Genomic DNA, 20,497 nt, shown 5'->3' with positions numbered 1-20,497 from the left:
AATTCTGGGACCTCCTCGCTGTGTCACCACTGTTTGGTTTCTTGCGAAAGCGCTGACTCGTGGCTACAGGCGGCACGGTTCGTTGAGTAGCATTTTGGAAGAGCAACGTTGTTGATAGAGCAGAGCACCTTCCAGCACGATCCATCGCATCAAAACTTCCAGGCCAAGACCTTGAGGGTTGGAATAAAGCTTCCCTCTGCACGCTGCTTTGGGCAGCTTTCTTGGTGATCACACCTTACTGGCACCTAGAGTTTCACTGCAGGTTTGCAGGGCTGCGTGTAGGTCAGTGAATTTGAGAGGTTGCTTTCACACTGCGCCGTTGTCCCGAGTATCCCTGTTTGCCCTGAGTTAAATTACACCTTCAGCGCTTTAGAAAGAGCTGGAGGGAGCAGCTTTCCCTCTGAAGGCTGACTTGTGTTAAGTGGGGCAGCGCTAGGTGAGGAACGAGACGGATGCTGTGTGGGACATCAAAAGTTTACGTAGGGCAGTGGATCTAGAGCAAATCTGTTGTGGCAGCCCAGCCTAGGTTGAAATGATATTCTAGGCAAAACAGATTGAAGCAGCATTCTGGGTTGCTGGTCGGAACATTTCTCTTGGAGATGCCACTCCTGGAGGTGTGGGCCCTTCCCCTGCTGTGCGCAGTCTGCCTCAGTGCAGGGTCTGCCCACCCTGAGCAGCTCTGGTGCTGCAACTGCAGCTCTGCTGCATTTGTGCCGCTGCGTTAGTACTTGTCCTGTATCTTCGATGCATAGATCCCTAAACCAGTCCCTGGCAATGAGGGTTCACCCCGTGGGTTGGATTCAAACCTCCTGCTGGTCAGCTTGCTTTTCTTCCTTATCTGCCATAGGCCCCTTGAAAGTGGTTTATAGCTCCTCCGGAGGTGGTGCTCACAGGTTGAAAACAGCTGACCTAGACAAATACCTAAATAAACCAGATTTGTTAACATTGCTAGTTTTTATTTATTTTTCTGTGGGGTGGGCGCCTCCTGCTAAGTGATAACTGTCTGCAAGCTCATTTGTTTGCAACTCAGATGTGGTAAACAGGTGTTCTTGAGAGCTTCCCCCCTGCCAAGAAGCAGCCAGAGGCTCTCACTGCTGCAACCTGAGACTTGAATTTTGCTACGTGAAGCTGAGGTTGTTTGCTTCTGCTATAGGGTAAATGGGCAGAGGCAGAACCGGGGGTGTAATATAGGGAAAGAAAGCATGGAAATGCCAGGCTGGCAGTTAGAGCATCCTTTAGCAATTCAGTGATCTGTGTATGAGGTGCTGGGTGCCATGGGCAATAACTGCATCTGTACCAATGGATAGATCCAACTCCCACCATACCTGCAAATCTGATTCTCTTGGACTCTTGACCTCTCTGTCTTGGAAACAGCTTTTAGTAGGGCTATAACTCTTCTGCCACTCATCATCCACTCATCTAGGCAATGCCTTCTCTGCCTCCTTTCCCACTCCACCTTTCCTAATTGCTTGCATGTGATCTTTTTTTTTTTTTTTTCCCCTTATATATAAGCATCTCATTTACTTGTGATAGGCAGTTTCATGGTAACATTTGTTTTCAGGGAAGACAAATAGAGCATTACTCATACTATGAATACAGCATCCTACAACAGTTTACTGGTACGCATAGTACTTTTTAATGCCTTTTTTTTTTTTTTTTTTGCCTGTGAAAGTAGTATGAATCTTGGTTTGCTGGCCTGGAGAATGCTGTTGTATTGTGGACTTTATTTGAGTTTCTGGTAGAGTTTATCAAGAGGTGCTTTTTTTTTTTTTTTTTTTTTTTAACCACCTGTTGATAAGTGGTTCTATACTTTATTGATGTTTTAGGAGCTAATCTGGAAGAGCTCCAAAGCTATTTCTTAGGAGACCTAGGAATGCTGAGGCTCTATTGTGGCAAACTGACTTTCTTGTAAATATTTGCACAGTCTTCTATAGTTCTCTGCAAGACCACAGAATCACAGAATATCCGAGTTGGAAGGGACCCACAAGGATCATCGAGTCCAACTCCTGGCTCCACACAGGACCACCCTAAAACCAGACCATGTGTCTGAGAGCCTTGTCCAAGCGCTTCTTGAACTCTGGCAGCTCGGTGCCATGACCACTGCCCTGGGGAGCCTGTCCCAGTGCCCGACCACCCTCTGGGTGCAGGGCCTTTCCCTAACACCCAGCCTGACCCTCCCCTGCCCCAGCCCCACGCCGTTCCCTCGGGTCCTGTCGCTGTCCCCAGAGAGCAGAGCTCAGCGCCTGCCCCTCCGCTCCCCTCGTGAGGGAGCTGCAGGCCGCCATGAGGCCTCCCCTCAGCCTGCTCTGCTCGGGGCTGAACAAACCAACACTTAATATTACTGCTTGGGCACATTGAGCAGAGCTTACCCTTATTGAGAAGGTTAGCTGAAAAGCGAGGACACTGAAATAACTCAATTTCAATTACTTTAGACATTCAGGTTCTTGTTGATTTGGTTTTGACCCATCCAGAGGTTAAATTTCACCCCAAAGGAGTAAATTACTTTTACTTTTTTTATCATCGCAGTAAAAATATCCAGTACTACTTCCAGATGTATTGAGGAAATCTTGTTGATGAAATTATATGAACATTCTTATTTAATTCCTTTCCTCTTTCAAAAATAAATGGATTTTTAAACCTTTTTATAGTTTATTTGTAATTCATGATATTTTTAGTGTTGCTTGTTAAACAGGGACCTTGACCATGTTTCTTTTTCTGTTGTCCAGGCAGTAAAAGCAAGAATTGCCCATTGTGTGAAAAGATTATGCAAGTAAATTTGGAATCACCTCTTTGCTCATTTGCTCCCCACCCCTTACTATCATGATTGTCTACCTGTAGCTACTGAAGTTTCTTGGATAACATAAGAGTTGGATGTAAACAAATAAAAATATACTTCCTTTGTAGCATCATCAAGAAAAGCCATAATTTGTTGGTTTATTCTGTATTAAGATTGAGCTTTGCACTCCATTAACATTTTAATGAGTATGCTGTATTTCTTTATCTGGATAATAAGAATGGATATTTTTGGATATTAATTGGTGTTAGTCACTGCTTATGTAGATTGTGTGGATACTTTTATGCTTCCTTTTCTTAGAAGCTGAACTTGTCTTTATGCATTTGGTTTTTAACAGTTCTTTTTTTCTCTTCTTTCTTGTTTGCACGTGTTTGCTTTTACATAGGTATAGTTATCAGGAACTGGTATGTTTTTTACTTATTTATTTATTCAGTTGATGGTCTTTATCATAGAGCTTAGCAAACAGCTAATAGCATTTCTGTTTAAGGAAATGGCACAAAATACATATTGAAATAATAAAGAAATATGGGAAGTAGACTGTTGGCAATATAATCCCGGCATCATTAGCCAATTGACTGAATTTACAGTGTTATATTAGTATGGTTGAAGGTAACTATTCCATCTTGTTGACTTACATGTGTCACCTGGACACAATATATAGCTATCTCTATGGAAAAGGCTGTGGAAACTAAGGTAGCTGGTAATACGTGCAGAGTTCTGCACCTCCAGAAGCATGGTACTGCTCTTAATTAGCAGTTACAACATGGTGTGTAATAAGGAAGTAACATGTTTATTTCTTGCATGGAGAAACTAGGGTAAAAGTCTAGGGTAAAAGTCTGGTTTTATGAACAAAAATGGGACTCTATCTCCTGCTTGTTTTTCCCTTGTAATTTTTTTATTCGTCTTTATGGGACGTTGGCTCCTGGTTATTGAAGGACACACGCAGTATAAAGGAGCCATGACCTGTTGCTACTGCAAGGAGGCGAAAGCAGAGGCTTGCCTTCACCTGGCAGTAGCAAGGCGAGGGGCTTAGGAGGATGGGGCGGTGAGAAGCACCTACTGCTGAGCAGCACAACTCTGCTCAGTGCTTTTCTTGTCCATGGGACAGTGGTAGGGAGGAGGAGGAGGACAAGCCTTTGGGGAACTCATGTTCTAGGGAGTCTATATCCAGTTAGGTAGCAAGTTATCAAATGTAGTAGAGACCTATCAAATTGCCACTTTTTTTTATATACAGGATTGATTTGCAGGAATTAATTGAAAACTTTTTTCTTTTTTTTTTCCACCAAAAAGTGTTGGATTTAATTTGTCTTGGGTGAATCTAATTTTTTCAATTTTCTCCTGTTCTGACAACTTTTTCTTGGAAAAAAAAAGATGTATGTTTTTTTAAGTCTAATAAACTGCGACAGAACTGTACTTAAAACACTCCTTAGACACATATAAGAAGGAGCTAAGATATTCTAAGTAATAGCTGTCTGCTGTGAGGCAGTGTTTTATAGAATGGAACGGCTTGGGTTGGAAGGGACCTCATAGACAATCTACTTCCACCCTCATCCTGCCATGGGCAGGGATGCCACCCACTAGATCATGTTGCCCAGGGCCTCGTCCAGACTGGCCTTGAACACCTCCAGGAATGGGGCATCCACAACCTCTCTGGACAACCTGTTTCAGTGCTTCACCTCCCTCTGAGTGAAGAATTTCCTCCTAACATCTAATCTAAATCTCCCCTATAAGTCCCCTTCAAGTACTGATAGGTTGCAATGAGATTCCCCCAGAGCCTTGTCTTCTGTAGGCTGAACATTCCCAGCTGTCTCCTCCTTTCTATGTAGGAGAGGTGCTCCAGCCCCTTGATCATCTTTGTAGGCCTCCTCTGGACCTGCTCTAACAGATCTACAACCTTCTTGTGATGATGGCTGTATATTTTATACTCTAAATGTGGCTATCATTAGAAATGTTCAACATCTTCATTGAAGACCTTGATGAGGGAATAGGGTCCACCCTCAGCAAATACGCCGATGATACAAAGCTGGGAGGAGTGGCCGACGTGCCAGAAGGCTGTGCTGCCATTCAGCGAGACCTGGAGATCTGGGCAGAAAGAAACCAGATGAGGTTTAACAAGAGCAAGTGTAGAGTCCTGCACCTGGGAAGGAACAACCGCATGTATCAGCACAGGCTGGGGGATGACCTGCTGGAGAGGAGCTCTGTGGAGAAGGACCTGGGGGTCCTGGTGGATGACAGGTTGGCCATGAGCCAGCAGTGAGCCCTGGTGGTCAAGAGGGCCAATGGCATTCTGGCGTGCATTAAAAGGAGCGTGGCCAGCAGGTCAAGGGAGGTGATCCTCCCCCTCTACTCTGCCCTGGTCAGGGACTACAGTCACCTGGAATGCTGTGTCCAGTTCTGGGCTCCCTGGTACAAAAAAAGACAGGGATCTCCTGGAAAGAGCACAGTGGAGGGCAACAAAGATGATACGGGGCCTGGAGCATCTCCGTTATGAGGAAAGGCTGAGAGACCTGGTTCTGTTCAGCCTTGAGAAGAGAAGACTGAGGGGGGGATCTTATCAATATTTATAAATACCTGAAGTGTGGGAGACAGAGGGATTTGGTCAACCTCTTTTCAGTGGTTTGTGGTGACAGGACAAGGGGCAATGGTCACAAACTGGAGCACAGGAAGTTCCGTACCAACATGTGAAAGAACTTCCTCATGGTAAGCGTGATGGAGCACTGGAACAGGCTGCCCAGGGAGGTTGTGGAGTCTCCCTCTCTGGAGATATTCAAGGCCCATCTGGACGCCTACCTGGGCAACCTGCTCTAGGGAACCTGCTTTGGCAGGGGGGTTGGACCCGATGATCTCTTGAGGTCCCTTCCAACCCCTACAATTCTGTGATTCTGTGAAATTATAGCATTATTTCTTTGCTTTCAGAGTTGTGGGAAAAAAAAAAAAGCAAACTTGATTTTTGGAACTTCTGGAATGCTGAAGGGCCAAGTGCTTGTTCTGCTCATTATTGGAGTAAACTGAAGGGTTTGAAATTCAAGGGCTTGACAGCATATGAATGATGATTCTCTTTCGTTCGTTAACTATAGTTTTCTCAATTCTGTAAGGTGTTGCATGGCAAGCTGATCTGCAAGGCTTTGCCCCCTGGACATTGTCTTGTTCTTTCAAGCCTGCTGCAGGGATGACCTCCATCCCTGTGTTCTTGCCTAGGGATCCCAGTGTTCTTTAACTCTGCCATCTCACTTTAAAGAACGTTTGAGGTTTCTTCAGATGTACCCGGTAATATGCCGTTATAACTTGGCACATATTTGGGGAAATGACTGGTGGGGGAAGGGAAGGGTAATTCTGTGTTCCCGCTAAACTATTTTCTTATCAATGTGGGTTTACACTACTTTTATGTGGGATGTATTTAAATCTGTCAGATGTGTGAGCCTAAACTATTGGCCTGAGATAAGGCAGCCCCATGCCTTCCAGTTCTGTCGCTCTTGGAATGGGGACTATTTGGCAGGTCAGTTTGTTTTTCCATGGCCCAGCTTGCTTATCCGTGAATTTGCTGCAGTATCCTTGATTTGTTTGTAAAACATTTTGAAGTGATGTATGTTCAAGAAAACTAGATTGTATCATTATTGGATGCTAGCCATCACTTTTTTGTATTTGAAACGTGCAATCTAATGGGAGTCCAGTGTTTTTGGTTTAATCTCTTCTTAATACCATGGCAAATAATTTAATTGAAATGTGTATGTACCTATGTCTTGCCTATGTTTTGTGGTGTGGTAATGGAAAATCTCTTATTAATTAGAAGTTGGATGGGAAGTAGTTTAACAAGGACTGAAATGGGAGAGGTGGTTAACAGCGAGTTAAGTAGCAGCGATTTATTTTTTTCTGTAGTTAATTAAAAAAAATAGTGAGGAAGACTGTCATCTGCCAGCTTGTAACGAATTTCAAATTGAAATGTAGAAAATATTCTTTTTTCTTGTTTTTGTTTGTTTGTTTGTCATGCCTGGCTTACCTCAGAATCACCTAGTATTCTTCCTTCCATCTGTTATCATTAAACTTCTGTACCTTTTTTTCCTTCCTTTTCAGAGAACAAGTAACAACAGTATCTTCCTGTGAAGTGTTACTTGTCCTCTGAGTTTAGGCAGAACTGCATTTCCCAGCTCTACAATGAAGAACTGACTAAGAATGGATGCAACATAAAAGAGAAGTCCTGCAGACTTAGTCACCAGTCTTGATGGACTTACTGTAAGTAGGAGTAGGACTTGTTTTCTCTTGTCTGCCATGCAAGTAAGAGTTCAACTGTGTGTTATTTTATTTATTTATTTTTCTTTTTGGTAGCACAAATAGGTGAATACCATGATCAGCCTTCCTAAACTGTCATGAAGTATTGGCATGTTCTGGGTGCTAAGCTGCAGTTGACATCTGCTTCAAAGACATTTGAAATTCAGTTCTGGGTGAGGTGACACCTAGGTGCAGGCTCTAAAACAACCTTCTGCTTTAGGCTAAATTATGCTGTGTCTTAGTGCAGCTGCTGTTTATAGTAGTGGCTTGCAACAGGGGTGGTGGCATTGTGCCGGTGTGCAGGGCTTGTTCTGGAAGATGGAGAACTGTGTTGCTCAGCATGTGACTGAGGCACTTCCCGTGCTTTTTCTCATGTAGGGTAATACTATGAGAGGTCTCTGTAGATTAAATTATTTATTAAAATGATCGCTTGTGGCTGTGTATAGCCACCTGTGTTAGAAAGGCGACAGCAAACATTGTGCATTTCTTGTGTTTCTGCTAATCTTTGGTTTTACCTAATGTTAATGTTTAACTTCAAAATAAACTGCTATATGCCTGAAACTTTGGATGCAGCTCCTTTGTTTTACTCTGTTTCAGTAACATTTGTATTGGTGTGGCATGCTGTTTCACTGCAATCCTTCTTTCCCCTCTTTTTGGTGTGGTGGCCACAAAGTATAACCAAGAAGAAAACTGTTTGCAACAGAGTGGAGTGAAAATGGTGTGGTTTGCAGGGCTACCATCTGTAGCATTATTAAATGAGTTGGGGGCATTTGTATTTCCTTATGCGTTGTTCGTCTTCTTGTTTCCGTGTCATAAACTTCAGTGATACATGAGTAAGTGTTGAGAGAGGCAGGAGGAACCGTGCCTGGCGCTGACAGCGGGTGGGTTGCTGCCAGGGTGCCCTACAATGCTCCTCCTGTCAGCGAGGGTGAGCACTGCCTCGGTCTTCTCGGTTTGCTAGGCGCTCGTGTTGATGAATAGTGGCCACTGTATAATGCTCAAGGTTGTATTGAGAGGCTATTGAGATCTGATTTCAGGCTGCACCTTAATTTATACCCTCTCTTGAAATACTCCCCTATTTTTTTTCCTCTCAATTTGGCATTTTTTCAAAGGAAAAACGAGAGGTGGATAAAGCTTTTGGTTATGATCGTTTCCTGTTTTTTGTAGGTTCAGGCTTTACTTCCAAACGCTTGAGTTGTTTCAGTAATACTGACAAAGGAAAGATGACCTCTACTGTAGTAAGTAAACAAAATGCTTCGTTATTTCTTTTTTAATGGGGTTTTATTTCTTTAAAAGTAACAGACTATTGAGTTATGTACTGGTTAGTAAGTCTTTTAAAATGTGGATATAAGTATTTCTTATGTTTTTTGTATAATGGGAAAGATATACTGTGGGACAGGTGTAAGAGGCTTGAATTAACTAGGATTTCAAGTGCTCAGATACCTCTAGGAGAGATTTATGCTTTTAAAGATTGTTCGAGAGGGATTGGCATGGTTTCTGATTAATTCTTAAATCTCTCGCAAGGTAAGTATTCCACAATCTGTTGGTAGGCCAGTGTGTTTCAGAAGTAGCTCAGGTGCACTAGGTCTTCCCATAGGACAGAATGGCAAGTAAGCATTTTTCTTAGACATGGACAGCTGAGTACACAAAGGCTGTTAGTTGCCAGCATTTCTTTTGATGATGGTATTGCCTAAAACAGTCCGTGCTGCTTATTTGTTCGCTGTCAGATGTTCCAGTGAAATAGTTGGTGCAGCTACCTGGTGGGCTGGGTTCAAAAATCTTTTTTAGATTGAGTTACTTTGGACCAGGAAACCGATCTCTTAATATGCCTTTGGGCATCACTCTGTTATTTTTATTATTCAAAGTATGAGGTATTAGGCATATGCTGTAAATCTCTCTCCATGTAAATTGGAGTCACTGGTATGTATAAGCACGTGTGGTGGACTCCTGCAGTAGCAGAATTACTTAGTAGGGTTCTGTATGGAAATGGTATCTTAAATTTACTTTGTCTTAATTGCAGTCTTGCCTTTTTTTTTGTTTCCTTTCCTGTAATGTTATCATTTAGGGCCCACCACCATACTACGAAAATCATGGCTTTCAGCCAGAAAACTATTTTGCCAGGCCACCAGCAGGTGCTAACCCATATCCACCGTACTTCTCTACAAATGCTCCATCAGTGCCAACCTATGTCCCAAGAGTTTCAACCTACCAGTCGACTAGTCCAGTAGCCCCTTCATCTGGGAGGACTTGTTCATCAGGTAAGATTTGTCGGGATTTCTTCCAGTTTCAGGCTTAATGTCTTCCAGAGTAAGGGGGTCTTCCCTTCACATTCCTGTGTTGAAGGAATATGCAAAAGCCAGCTTCCTCCTTGTGGATGAAGAAGTGACGGCTGGGATGCAGGTGTAACTGCATCCGCAGTGAAGGAAGGGTGTTGGAATGGAGAAAGTCTGATGGACAAACACCATCTAGTTTTAATTTCAAGGAAATACACATAGTGCTGGTCTCCATGTTGGAAATTACCTTATTTGTAAACCTAATTTCTTTTTTTGTTCTTGTTTCTGTTTCAGGTGTAAAGAAAACCATAATAATTATAATATCCATTTTAATAGTCATTTGTTGTGCAGTTGGTGCTTTCTTCATTTGGTATTTTGGTAAGAATTACTGTTTTGTTTTGTATTGTTCTGAAAGAAAGGAAGTAGTAAACTTGTATGGTTAGAAGTATGCATTTTTTATCTTTTTATGCTGAATTAAGGACAGGAAAGACTCTTATCTATCTCATAAGAGATAAACTAATGTTGCTTGTAAAAATAAGCCACAACTATGTGCTTTTTAAAATTATTTTTAAGTAAACAACGTTGCTATTGCTTTCTTTTCCATTTGTAAAGTAAACATGTTTTTGACATCAAGTGTTGTCATCAACTTTCTGATTCTCTTTCACCTCCATCTCCTGGAGCAGCTTTTTCAGTTGGCTTTTCTGGAAAGCTACAAACTGTCTGGGAAAAGCTGGTGTAGTACAAGTGTACATTGCAGTAGCTTTGCTGCAGAGCAGTTTGATGTCTTACAAGGGTTTTTTGCATTTGTGGATACCTGGCATGTGAGTGTCTGTGGACAACTGATCCTATAGTACATTTCATTAGGGAAATGACTACTGTATATTGTCTCTGACATGAAACTCTGTTCTAACTTCTAACTTGACTTAAATTCAAGGGTAGGAAGGAGACTGAAGTAAATTTGTGTAGCTTAACTGGCAGAGTGTAAATGATTAAGATGTATTTTATTTTGGTAAAATGGGATCTCTCTCAGAGCGGAAGTAATTCATGTATGTTTATTTGTTTCTGAGATGGCTTTGATTTGAAAGTGTGTTAAAATTGTGTGAGCCCAGTCCAAGTAACCACTGTAAGCTGGAACACAAGTGATATGTTCTGTGCAGGAAAGGAAAGGAAGAGAGAAGGTAGTTCATTTAAAGCTATTAGATGACACTTTTGTGTTCTTATGGTGGTTGTTTTTTTTAACCCTGATTTATGCAGGGTGAATGCAGTCTTGTTTTAAACAGGACTGAAAGCAACAGGATGTAATTGGAGTAATTTCTTTCTTCCTCCTTTTCTGATTATAAATGCTATGCTTTATCAGTGTGAAGCTAATTCCTTTTAGACAACTTAATGGTGTTTGTTTATTCGAGGGGGGGCAATGGACAAAATCCAGTCAGCTGCATCAATGACTTAATTTGACAAGCGATGTCAAGGACAGATAGCAATAAATCTTCTGTTGTGTCAGGCTAGGTTTCTTCCTATCTCTGAGTTTGAGCTTTCTGATGCTTTACTCCATCAAACTGGCATGCTCCTTAAGGTGAGAGTTGGCAGTGGTTGCCTGAGGCTAAACTGTTGTTCAGTCTGATGACTGTGTGGCTTTCTCCTTACAGTGGAGAATCGTTGCCTCGGATCGTTAATAGAGTGTGGGTCTTCGGGAGTGTGCGTGTCTCCCTCAGACTGGTGTGACGGAGTGACCAACTGCCCAAATGGGGAGGATGAAAACCGTTGTGGTGAGTGCTGGTGGTCAAGGCGGGGGCTTTTAGCCAGCTGCAAGCATTCTCGAGCAAATGCCCTTGTCTAAAGCTTGCCTAAGTTACCATAGGGCTGGCTTAGGCTCAGTTATATCTCCATAATGCTTTAGGAAGTTTGAGTGCTTCAAATCCTACATTCAGATCTTCAGTCTGTTTCCAGTCCAATTGCACAGCTGGAACAAAGTGACTGGCTCAGCGGGTCATAGAATCATTAAGGTTGGTAAAAACTTCCAAGATCAGCTGGTCCAACCACCCCCCTACCACCAATGTCACCCACTGAACCGTGTTCCTAAGCACCACGTCCAACCTTTCCTTAAACACCCCTGGGGACTGTGACTCTGCCACCTCCCTGGGCAACCCCTTCCAATGCCTAAAAGTCAAGCTGGCTTGATTCAGAATAAGCTTTAAAATATTACCTTCTAATTTAAGTCTAGTTTGTGCAAACCTGAATATAACATTGGTTCTGGAATGAACAGTCATAATTGACTTCTTAGTAGAACTTCAGGTGATAGTGTAAGTCTTTTTCCATATATTTCATATTCCTTCTTCTCCCAACACTTTATTTTCAACTTTATAACTGCTTTGTGTAAGAAAGCTTAGTCTGATTAGTGTTTCCAACTCAAAAGATGTCAAGAGGAGTTTTTGTGCAGAGCTGAAAACGTAAGGTGGAAATGGCATCAATTTGCCCATTCCAAAAGTGTGGCATCTTGATTCTAACACCTGTGTTGTGCTCATTGTCTGTTTGGGAACTCTTCCGTACATGCTTCATGCAGTGTTAGTGTTTACTGGCATATGCTCTAAAGCTGTTCCTCTCCATTTGGTTGAATAATGTGTTTTTGAACAAGCTTGTTCAGTCTGCTCTTTCATTTGAACTATTTTATATTGAATTCTTCTGAAAATAAGTACATAGTGGGGCATGGAATGTCAGAGCTAATTGCTCCTTGTTACATTCTTTGTCTACAGGCGCTTGTCTGTTTGGTGTATTTAAGATATTATATATTATAACAGTTTATATTTTATTTATACATAATACACGGTTGTGTAGGTAGATGATAAAAATGATTGGGTATTTCAGTCTTCTGCAGTGGTGGAATACGAAAAAGAATTTTGAGAATAAAAACTGAAATGACAAGATGAACACTATGTTGCACACTTGCCTTTTAAACTGGTAGTTATTTTAAATTCCCTTGCATAAAGGAATTAAATCACTGTTATATTTCTGTCTACTTGGTATTTAACCAGAATTTGAGTAGATGGCAGCACTAAATTAACACCGGTTTATAGATGCAAACAAATATAACGGGTGTTTAATAGCTTTAAGTAGAGAAAGAAGTAGTATAGCATGTGTGGTGTTCTTACATTCTTTTTTTTTTTTTTTTTCTTTTCTGGCAGTTAGACTTTTTGGACCAAACTTTATCCTCGAAGTTTATTCACCTGTCAGCAAAGCCTGGTATCCTGTTTGTCAAGATGACTGGACTGATGATTTTGGAAAGATTGCATGTAAAGATATGGGCTATAATGTGTAAGTCTAACCTTTATCAGTCTTTGAAAATGCATAGAAAGGTTAAAATTTTCCTCTTGCAGTTTTTAAGAATGCATATGTGAAGTAAAAAGCAGCTGGCAGTCTCCTGAGGACACGCATAACAGATGCTGGTGTGAAGAGCAGCATAAACGTTTGTGGCCAGAATGCTGTCCATGTTCTCCCTGTGTAAACACTGCAGCATAAATTCTTCCACAGTTGAAATACTCTGTTGCCTCTCTTTGATGTGGTTGGCAAATGCTGTCTTCTGGTGTGGGTGGGGTCATGCAGTGAATTTATTGTCCAGGAAGAACTTGCGTACACCACACTCAGAATTAAGGTCTCTGAACCAGCAATGCCTGAAGTAGTTTCCAATCAGTAAGACAGCCCAGCAGCTACTATACAAGGCTGGTCCTCAGCCGGAAAGCTCTGCAGAGCAGCAGAACTTACTACCCCTGCAGATGTCCCACAGAATGTGGTTGTTACATCCTATTGGACCTGAACTTTGCTATGCTGTGTAAATGTACCAGCAAAGGCATCTCTTCATTATGTCCTGTTTCATAAGGCTGAAGATTCCTACCATGAACATCCACATACTAGATAAAAATATTTTAATCTAGTAACTGTCTGGGAAACTGAGATTGGTGAATGTTTAAAGAAATCTGTTTGTCTGGCATTGTACTGCTCCATTGGGTTCTGTGCTTAATGTAAAATTAATATATATATATATATATATATATATTAGTGTTGTTCATGTCAGAAGCTCTGGCTTGGCACTATTTATTTTCACTTGTTTAAAAACTGAAACTGCTGGGTTTCTTAATAGAGTCTTTCTGTTTCACAGAGACACATATTACTATAGTCAAGGAGTAGCAGCTGAAGTCAGCTTTAAAAGCTTTATGAAGCTGAACACAAGTGCTGGGAATACAGACTTGTATAAAAGGCTACATAACAGGTATCTTAATACAAACTAATTTCCTTTTATGAGGGGTACCTTTAGCTGTTGTGGGACACACAGCTTCTGCCTACAGCATAATGCAAGCACTTCTTTCTGTGGGGATTGTTGAGGGAAAGAGGTTTCCTTTTAAATCTGCTTGCAGCAACTGATCTTACCTCTATTTAAAAGCACATCTGTCACTTTTCCATCCTTCCACTCCTTTTCAAAAAATGTAGGTGTCCCATCCTGCTCCCATGCTGTACAGAAGGTTGCCCTGTCTACGATGCCTTAAACAACTCTGAAGCCTCTCGTTTCCTTACATGTAGACTGCTATACCTGCAAAGTTTCCATGGCTCCCTTGTTGTTCAAATTCTTCTACGACTGCTTCATAAATCATCTCAACTTTATCTTATGCTGTTCTTTATCTTGCTCCTCAATAGGCTTACAAGCCTTTTGTGCTGCCTACCTCTACTGGAGTCTGCGGTCTTCCACATGACAGTTTTGGTGAATGCAAGAAATGGTGGAGGCCAGATGGGTGTTGGTAGGGTAGCTGGAGAGAGTGAAGAAAGGAGGGAAGCCTCACCAGGAAGATGAGTGTGAAGGCAGGGCACATAGCTGGAACGGGTAGGAAGCAGCTGGAGGGTGAGCTTTGCCCACTATTTGCCTTGCTGGATGCCTAAAAGCCTGTTTTCGTTTTTTTTTTTTTATTTCTATTGCAGCAATGTCTGTGCATCGGGAAATGTGGTTTCTCTACGCTGCATAAGTAAGTGTCCTTGTTTTCCAGACCTTTGCATGTTCACACCTTTGAATGCTGTGGCAGTAAATCTTTTTGAATCAACGTAAATAATTGCCATCTTTTAATGTGTAGATGATTTAACCATGCCTCCCAAGTTTCACATTTTAAGGAGCAGGATTGAAGAGGAGATGAGGGGGATATTTGGTCCCCAGTTGCTCTCTCTCTGTTGCCTCCAGTTCCTTTAAATGGCTTGCACGTTGTGTGCTCTGCATCAGTTGCTATGTTGCTGTGGTGGGAAGTCTGTAGCGCAGTCACTGACGTGTGGCCATCAGGTGGACACCGTTCCTCACCGTAATAACTGTGGTGAGGTGACTCCTGGGTGTTGCCTGTTCCGTTGCACAACACAATGTTGTGTGTTTATGTGGCTCATTAAAGATACTCAAACAGCAGCATTCAGAGCATTCAGTGAGCCACCCTCTTATGGTTCACTTCTGAAGTGATGAACTGAGGGCAACAGCTACCGGCAAGGCAGGGCAGTGTTTGCAATGTGAAGGGTGCCTGGGTCGCGTGAGGCTCAGCCCAGCTCGATCCCGTGAGTGAGCATTGTAGGGCGATGGCTGGGATGTGGGATCAACCACCAGCAGAGTCTGCTCTCCCCTCTCTGCTGTGCCACAGCAAAGCCTGGGCTGAAGAAACCACCTTTAAGACCACCTCTCTCTAACGTCTGTCTGTGTGTGCCTGACTCCCCAGAGTGCGGCCTGCCCACCAGAAGCACGGCCATCATGAACAGGATCGTGGGCGGCAGTGCGGCAGCACTGGGGCAGTGGCCGTGGCAGCTCAGCCTCCACGTGCAGGGCACCCACGTCTGCGGGGGCTCCATCATCACCCGCGAGTGGCTGGTGACGGCGGCTCACTGCGTGGAGGGGTGAGTGCCGCGCGGGTCTGCCTGTGGGTGGTCTTCCTTGCTTCTGGTTGGCAGGGGGGCAGAACAGATCTTGCAGCTTTCTGCTTTCAAACAGAGTCAAATGCAGGCATTGGATATGGTATTTTAGCTATACAGACTTAAAGTGTTAAGGGAAGTTTTGGAAGCTGCAGGTAGGATTTTCTTCCTGTAGAAGTCAGACTATTTTGCTTGTTGAAGGGGGAAATTAAATTGGACGGAGGTGCTGGGCATGGATACCCACCCAACTTAAAAGGCAAATTCAAGGCACCAAACTGATGCCAGACAACACAATGCTATCACAAAGGCATTACACTTTGTCCCCAAAATGTCCAATATTACAAAACTGTAGATATGTTCAGTTCAAACATATCTGTACCCTTTATTTCCTCATATCTTCATGCTACACGGTCAAGTAGTAAAGTCCAAGTCAGTATTAACTGTAGATTTATACCTGTCCAAGGAACGCTTTATGTAGGCATTGTAGGCATCAACAGAAGAAAAGAAAAAGAAGAAAAGCTTTGTCCCTTTTTAACACAGAAGCCCAATTTTAAAGGACAGTTAAGGGTGTTCTGTGGCAGAATGTTTCCTCTTCTATTGGAGGAAAATCCAGTAAGCAAAAACATTTTAACGGTTGGTTGGCTGGTTCACAGTTTGAAACGCAGCCAGAGAAAAATAACTTTATCCTTCACCTTGAGAAAGGAATGCAAGTGTTTAGTTTTATGTGAAGATCTTATTCCCCCACCCTCTGTTTTCAGGTGTGAGCTCTGTAATATGCAACATTTTAGGAATGGCAACCAAAGTGTAGCTGGGTTAAAAATAATACATGCTTTCAGGATATTTTTTTTGACACTTCTGAGGGAGGGAGTTTTAACAGTTGTGGAAAGCTTTCTACTGAGCATTTGTAAATTGTACTGGAGCACAGTAACTACTTAAATTACATCTAGACCATATGCTTAGCAATTAAAAAAAAAAAAGGCAACAAACACCACCAAAACAAAAAAACACAACCCAAACGAACAGCCTAATAACATTTTTCAAGATAATGAAATTCCTTCACTAGATCATGTTTTTACTAATTCTGGCTTCTGCTGTCCTTCTGTGCTTTGGATAGTGCACAAGTGATAACACTGACATGTGAGACTTTAGAAATAACAGCTTGATCCCTCAGCAACTGAAATCAAAAAAGAGGCTTCGGTGTTGCAGTCTCAGCCTATAATTTGCTGTGCTGAGTGACTAAGGGGATAGACAGTAATTCTTAACGTATTTGAAATATTTTTTTATATTTATGAAACTAGAGTCAAGCTTTCACAAAGTTAGGTATCTTGTACTTTGTCTTTCAGAAAAACTGACTACGAGATTTTTTTAGATTAAATTAGCTCCCTTTTATGCTATTTGTCCATTTCACCTTTTTTTGATGTGTATGAAACAGGTATCTGGACAAGGATTTCTCTATTTTATTTGAGGGGGCATGTTAATACTTTTGCGTTAACATCAGTAAAAATCACGCTGCTGGGTGGCTGATGAGGGGAGGCTGGCCAAAAACAGAGAAGGCATGAGTTACTTCTTAATTTATCTTCAGAAGTAGTAGTCAAATGCATGTATGTTCTTGGTCATGGATGCTAAAGACAATTCTTTGAAGTTTGTAAGCTGAAATCCCTACCAGGGAAGCAAACCTTCTGACCTCTTTTTTATTTTTCTGTAGACAACTTTCTGACCCATACATCTGGAGAGTTTATGCTGGGATTGTGAGCCAGAGTGACGTTATTTTAAGAGCCGGATATAGAGTGCAACAAATAATTTCCCATCCAGATTATGATACGGACACTAAAGACAATGATGTTGCCCTTATGAAGTTAGAGACACCGTTGAGTTTTACTGGTATGTATTCTGTTCTTCTTAAGGAAAAAAATCCAATGGCAATGAGCACATCTCCTAAAACTTCTGAAGTTAATGAAGAAATCCTCCTTGCAGATATTTACTCATGGGAAAAACACAAAATGTGGGTAGAGACACCTTCAAGTGCCTTTTGATTTCCGAAGTAGGGTTTATTTACATCTAGTACCAGGTAAGGGAGTTTGGACTAGGTTTAAGCTTGTTCACTTCTCTCCATGGTCAGTAATGTACATTTACTGCAGAGTACTGTAAGGTGTTTAAGTGTTATCACTCCTGTATGTGCAGTCTCAGGGAGTAAGGGTGGAGCAACTGACTAACTGGTAAACCAAGTTATATCAAATAACTACTGGGATGGGGGGGAAACACACACCACCCCCACCCATCCCACACCCACAAAGTCCAAAGCAACAAAAACCTTGTTCTAAGAAGTTCCTGCTCAGATGGAGGAACCTAACACCTCATGTTAGTAGGTTGCTAACATTTTTTTTAAACGCATAAAGCTGAAAGGGGCTTTTCTTAAAAGTAGATGCATATTCTTTGTAAGCAATCAGGGAAAATGAGAGGACAAAGCATTATTTAATCTTTTAAGTGCTTTATGTATATAGGTCCTATACGTGTATAGGTGCTTTATGTAGAGGTCTTGTATGTTTCAGTGCATCAGCTTAAAACTAATAGAGGTAATCTGGAGGGCTCATCTTCTTCTGGGTGTAGGGAGGTTACCTTTACCAAGAAAGTTTGTCTTTTTTTTTTTTCTTCTGCATTTCATACTTCTTGTATACAGGTATTGAATCCTGCTTGTATTGATTATTTTCAGCAGGGTTTTGTAAACAGAATGAAGCTAGCTGTTAGAAGTCTTTGTTCTCTTCTTTGTCCTCCTTTACTGATCAAGAGGACTGGTGTTAATTGTTGATGAATTGAGCTAGAACCATTAACTGTGTTTGTTCCTCACTCTGAGGTCAGGATGCAGTAGGTAGCCCTCTGGGAAAGGGCCACTGCTGAAATTTCTACTGCTGCTTGTGTTGCACAGTATTGCATTATCCTTAAGGAGAGGAGGAAAAAACATAGTGTGTATATATTTAAAGCAAGTGATGGTCATGCTGAGAAGTTTCATATGCATTTGTTTTGCATTATACCTGGACATGTGGGATTGCAGACTGTCACTGTGTGTTTTTTTTTTGTAGATAATGTACAGCCAGTTTGTCTGCCTAATCCAGGAATGATGTTCCAGCCCAATCAAGAGTGCTGGATATCTGGATGGGGAGCAGAGTACCAAGGAGGTAAGAGTGGTTCTGGGATATTTGGGTCTTCTACAGAGCCGGTCCTCTTCTGGCTAGGTAAATGTATAAGAAGTGAGAAGGAAAAGGGAAGCAAACTTTCTTTCAGTGTCAGAAGGTCCTGGTCTGTGGTAGGTGGGGGGGGGGCTGTTGGGGAAAATGGACTCTGAATTTGGGTATTGCTGCCCCCTTGTTCTGGACTGCGAAACGGGGGACCTTCTCACCCCTTGCTTTGCTCATGGGCCTTTAACAGCCCTGTGTCTTATGCAGTTGATTCTGGGTTGTGGTGAGCAGGTCCTTGTTCTCTTGCCTTAGGGTACACTGACAGCAATGCAGAGTAACTTGCTGACCTCTGGGAAGGGAGTTTTAATGTCAAAGTGTTCTGCATGATGGACCATATGTCTTAAGAGTCCATGCTAAAGTTTCTAGTGGGTTTATTTCACTCTGAACATTGCTAGCTGCTGGGATTTGTAATAGCAGTGTGACTTGACGCTTGTTCTAATCTTGTCTTTGTGTGTGTGTTTATGTGCATGTTTCAATTTTAGGTAAAACATCAACTAACTTGAATTATGTTATGGTACCTTTAATAGAACGTTCTAGATGTAACTCTATCTATATCTATAATGGCATGATTTTGCCTACAATGGTCTGTGCTGGATATCTAGAAGGAGGAATTGATTCCTGTCAGGTAATTATTCCTAATAAACACTTAATAATAATCTGGCTGATTATTTTTCATCTTAGTAGGAATTTTGTCATCTATTAATTAAAAACTGATCCTACAATTATATATTTTTATGACTAACACTTTGGTTGGGCTTCCAGTTCATTTTGTGGTGTCCTGAATGGTAACAAGTGCCTGAAGTCTTCTTATATATGCCAAGAGGGTGAGGTGGCCCTTATTAATGCTTTGATGTTTTGTGATTGTGTACTTGAAAACGAAGGTCTTCGTAATCACTACAATACCCTAGCATTACACTTGTGAACAAGAAAGTCAATAAAGTCTATCTCGTCTAGTGTTTTGGGCAAACAATTTTCATTCCTATGGCAAACAGTTATCATTCAATACTGTAATTGCCATAGCATTTTGTTTTAGTTGTTCTCTTGAAATGGTCTTTAGCTTTTTTGAAACCTAACCTGTAGTCCTGAAATGAAATGGATCATATTCTGTGTCTTTCCTGATGGCCAGGTCACTGATAGTATGGATATGTTTTGTGCAGGGTGACAGCGGAGGTCCTCTGGTAACAAATAAAAACTCCGTGTGGTGGTTGGTTGGAGATACCAGCTGGGGATCTGGTTGTGCTACTCCCAATAGACCTGGAGTTTATGGGAATATGACTGTGTTTACAGACTGGATTTATAAAAATATGCAGGTAAGATATTTTGGTCTTTAATATTTTTAAATGCCCCAAATCCTGAAACTTAAATTTAATTATTCATATCCTGTGAGTTGTCTGATAAAGCTATTCCATTGAGAAGCATCCAAATAATGGATAAGATGGTCTGTTAGCACAACTAGAAACTTTTGTTTTTTGTTTTAAACAGGCAAACAGATGACAATGATGTCTGTCCTTGTTGATGATCAATGTTTCTGAGAACAAGAAAAAATGAAGCCATGGGATATTTATTCACTTTTACAAATGATTTTTCTCCTTGAATTTTCTTTTTAAAAATAACATGAAGGATTGCACACTCGGTTCTGTACTGGCTACAGTGACCGATTTTAATCAGTGAAGGATTATCACAATGAGCACCTTTCTTCTTGATGTGGTGCCTGGCAGAAAGTTGTTCTGCCAGCTGCTTTCTAAGATGTCTTTTTTAGTTGAGTACTTTCACTTGATAATCAAGTACAGGTTTGTAATGGCAATTTTGATCACAATTTAACGTAAGATTTTTGTAGCAGGATACTGAGAAGGTCTAGTAGCGTTTTAAATTAAATGTTAAGTAATGTGAACACTGAATCTCTGAGCTGCTGGTTGGCAATTTAAGAAGAATTGAATGTTTTTTCATATATATGAAGGGAAGTTTTCATGCACTATGGTAGAGACACAGGAAAAAAATACTGTATATTCAGG

At 41.5% G+C, this 20,497-nt stretch overlaps 1 protein-coding gene across 1 annotated transcript; it reads left to right on the top strand.

Annotated features, from left to right (window-relative positions):
• The first annotated feature begins 8,283 nt into the window (after positions 1-8,283).
• On the top strand, positions 8,284-19,979 carry TMPRSS2 (transmembrane serine protease 2). Its single transcript, XM_050712015.1, has 13 exons — positions 8,284-8,298; positions 9,126-9,318; positions 9,628-9,711; positions 10,980-11,099; positions 12,513-12,642; positions 13,484-13,594; positions 14,296-14,339; positions 15,063-15,237; positions 16,958-17,133; positions 18,330-18,425; positions 18,968-19,110; positions 19,643-19,795; positions 19,968-19,979. The coding sequence occupies exons 1-13, from the start codon at positions 8,284-8,286 to the stop codon at positions 19,977-19,979; spliced, it is 1,452 nt and encodes a 483-aa protein (XP_050567972.1).
• The last annotated feature ends 518 nt before the right edge of the window (positions 19,980-20,497 follow it).

This window comes from Cygnus atratus, chromosome 1 (genome assembly GCF_013377495.2).
Source record: "Cygnus atratus isolate AKBS03 ecotype Queensland, Australia chromosome 1, CAtr_DNAZoo_HiC_assembly, whole genome shotgun sequence".
NCBI classification, from domain to species: domain Eukaryota; kingdom Metazoa; phylum Chordata; class Aves; order Anseriformes; family Anatidae; genus Cygnus; species Cygnus atratus.
This window is presented reverse-complemented; position numbering and strand designations above follow the sequence as displayed.

Excerpts from the sequence above, each read along its gene's own strand:
- TMPRSS2 (XM_050712015.1), top strand. Across the intron at positions 12,643-13,483 it reads AAAGATATGGGCTATAATGT|AGACACATATTACTATAGTC; the intron begins GTAAGTCTAACC and ends TCTGTTTCACAG. Across the intron at positions 18,426-18,967 it reads GGGAGCAGAGTACCAAGGAG|GTAAAACATCAACTAACTTG; the intron begins GTAAGAGTGGTT and ends TTTCAATTTTAG.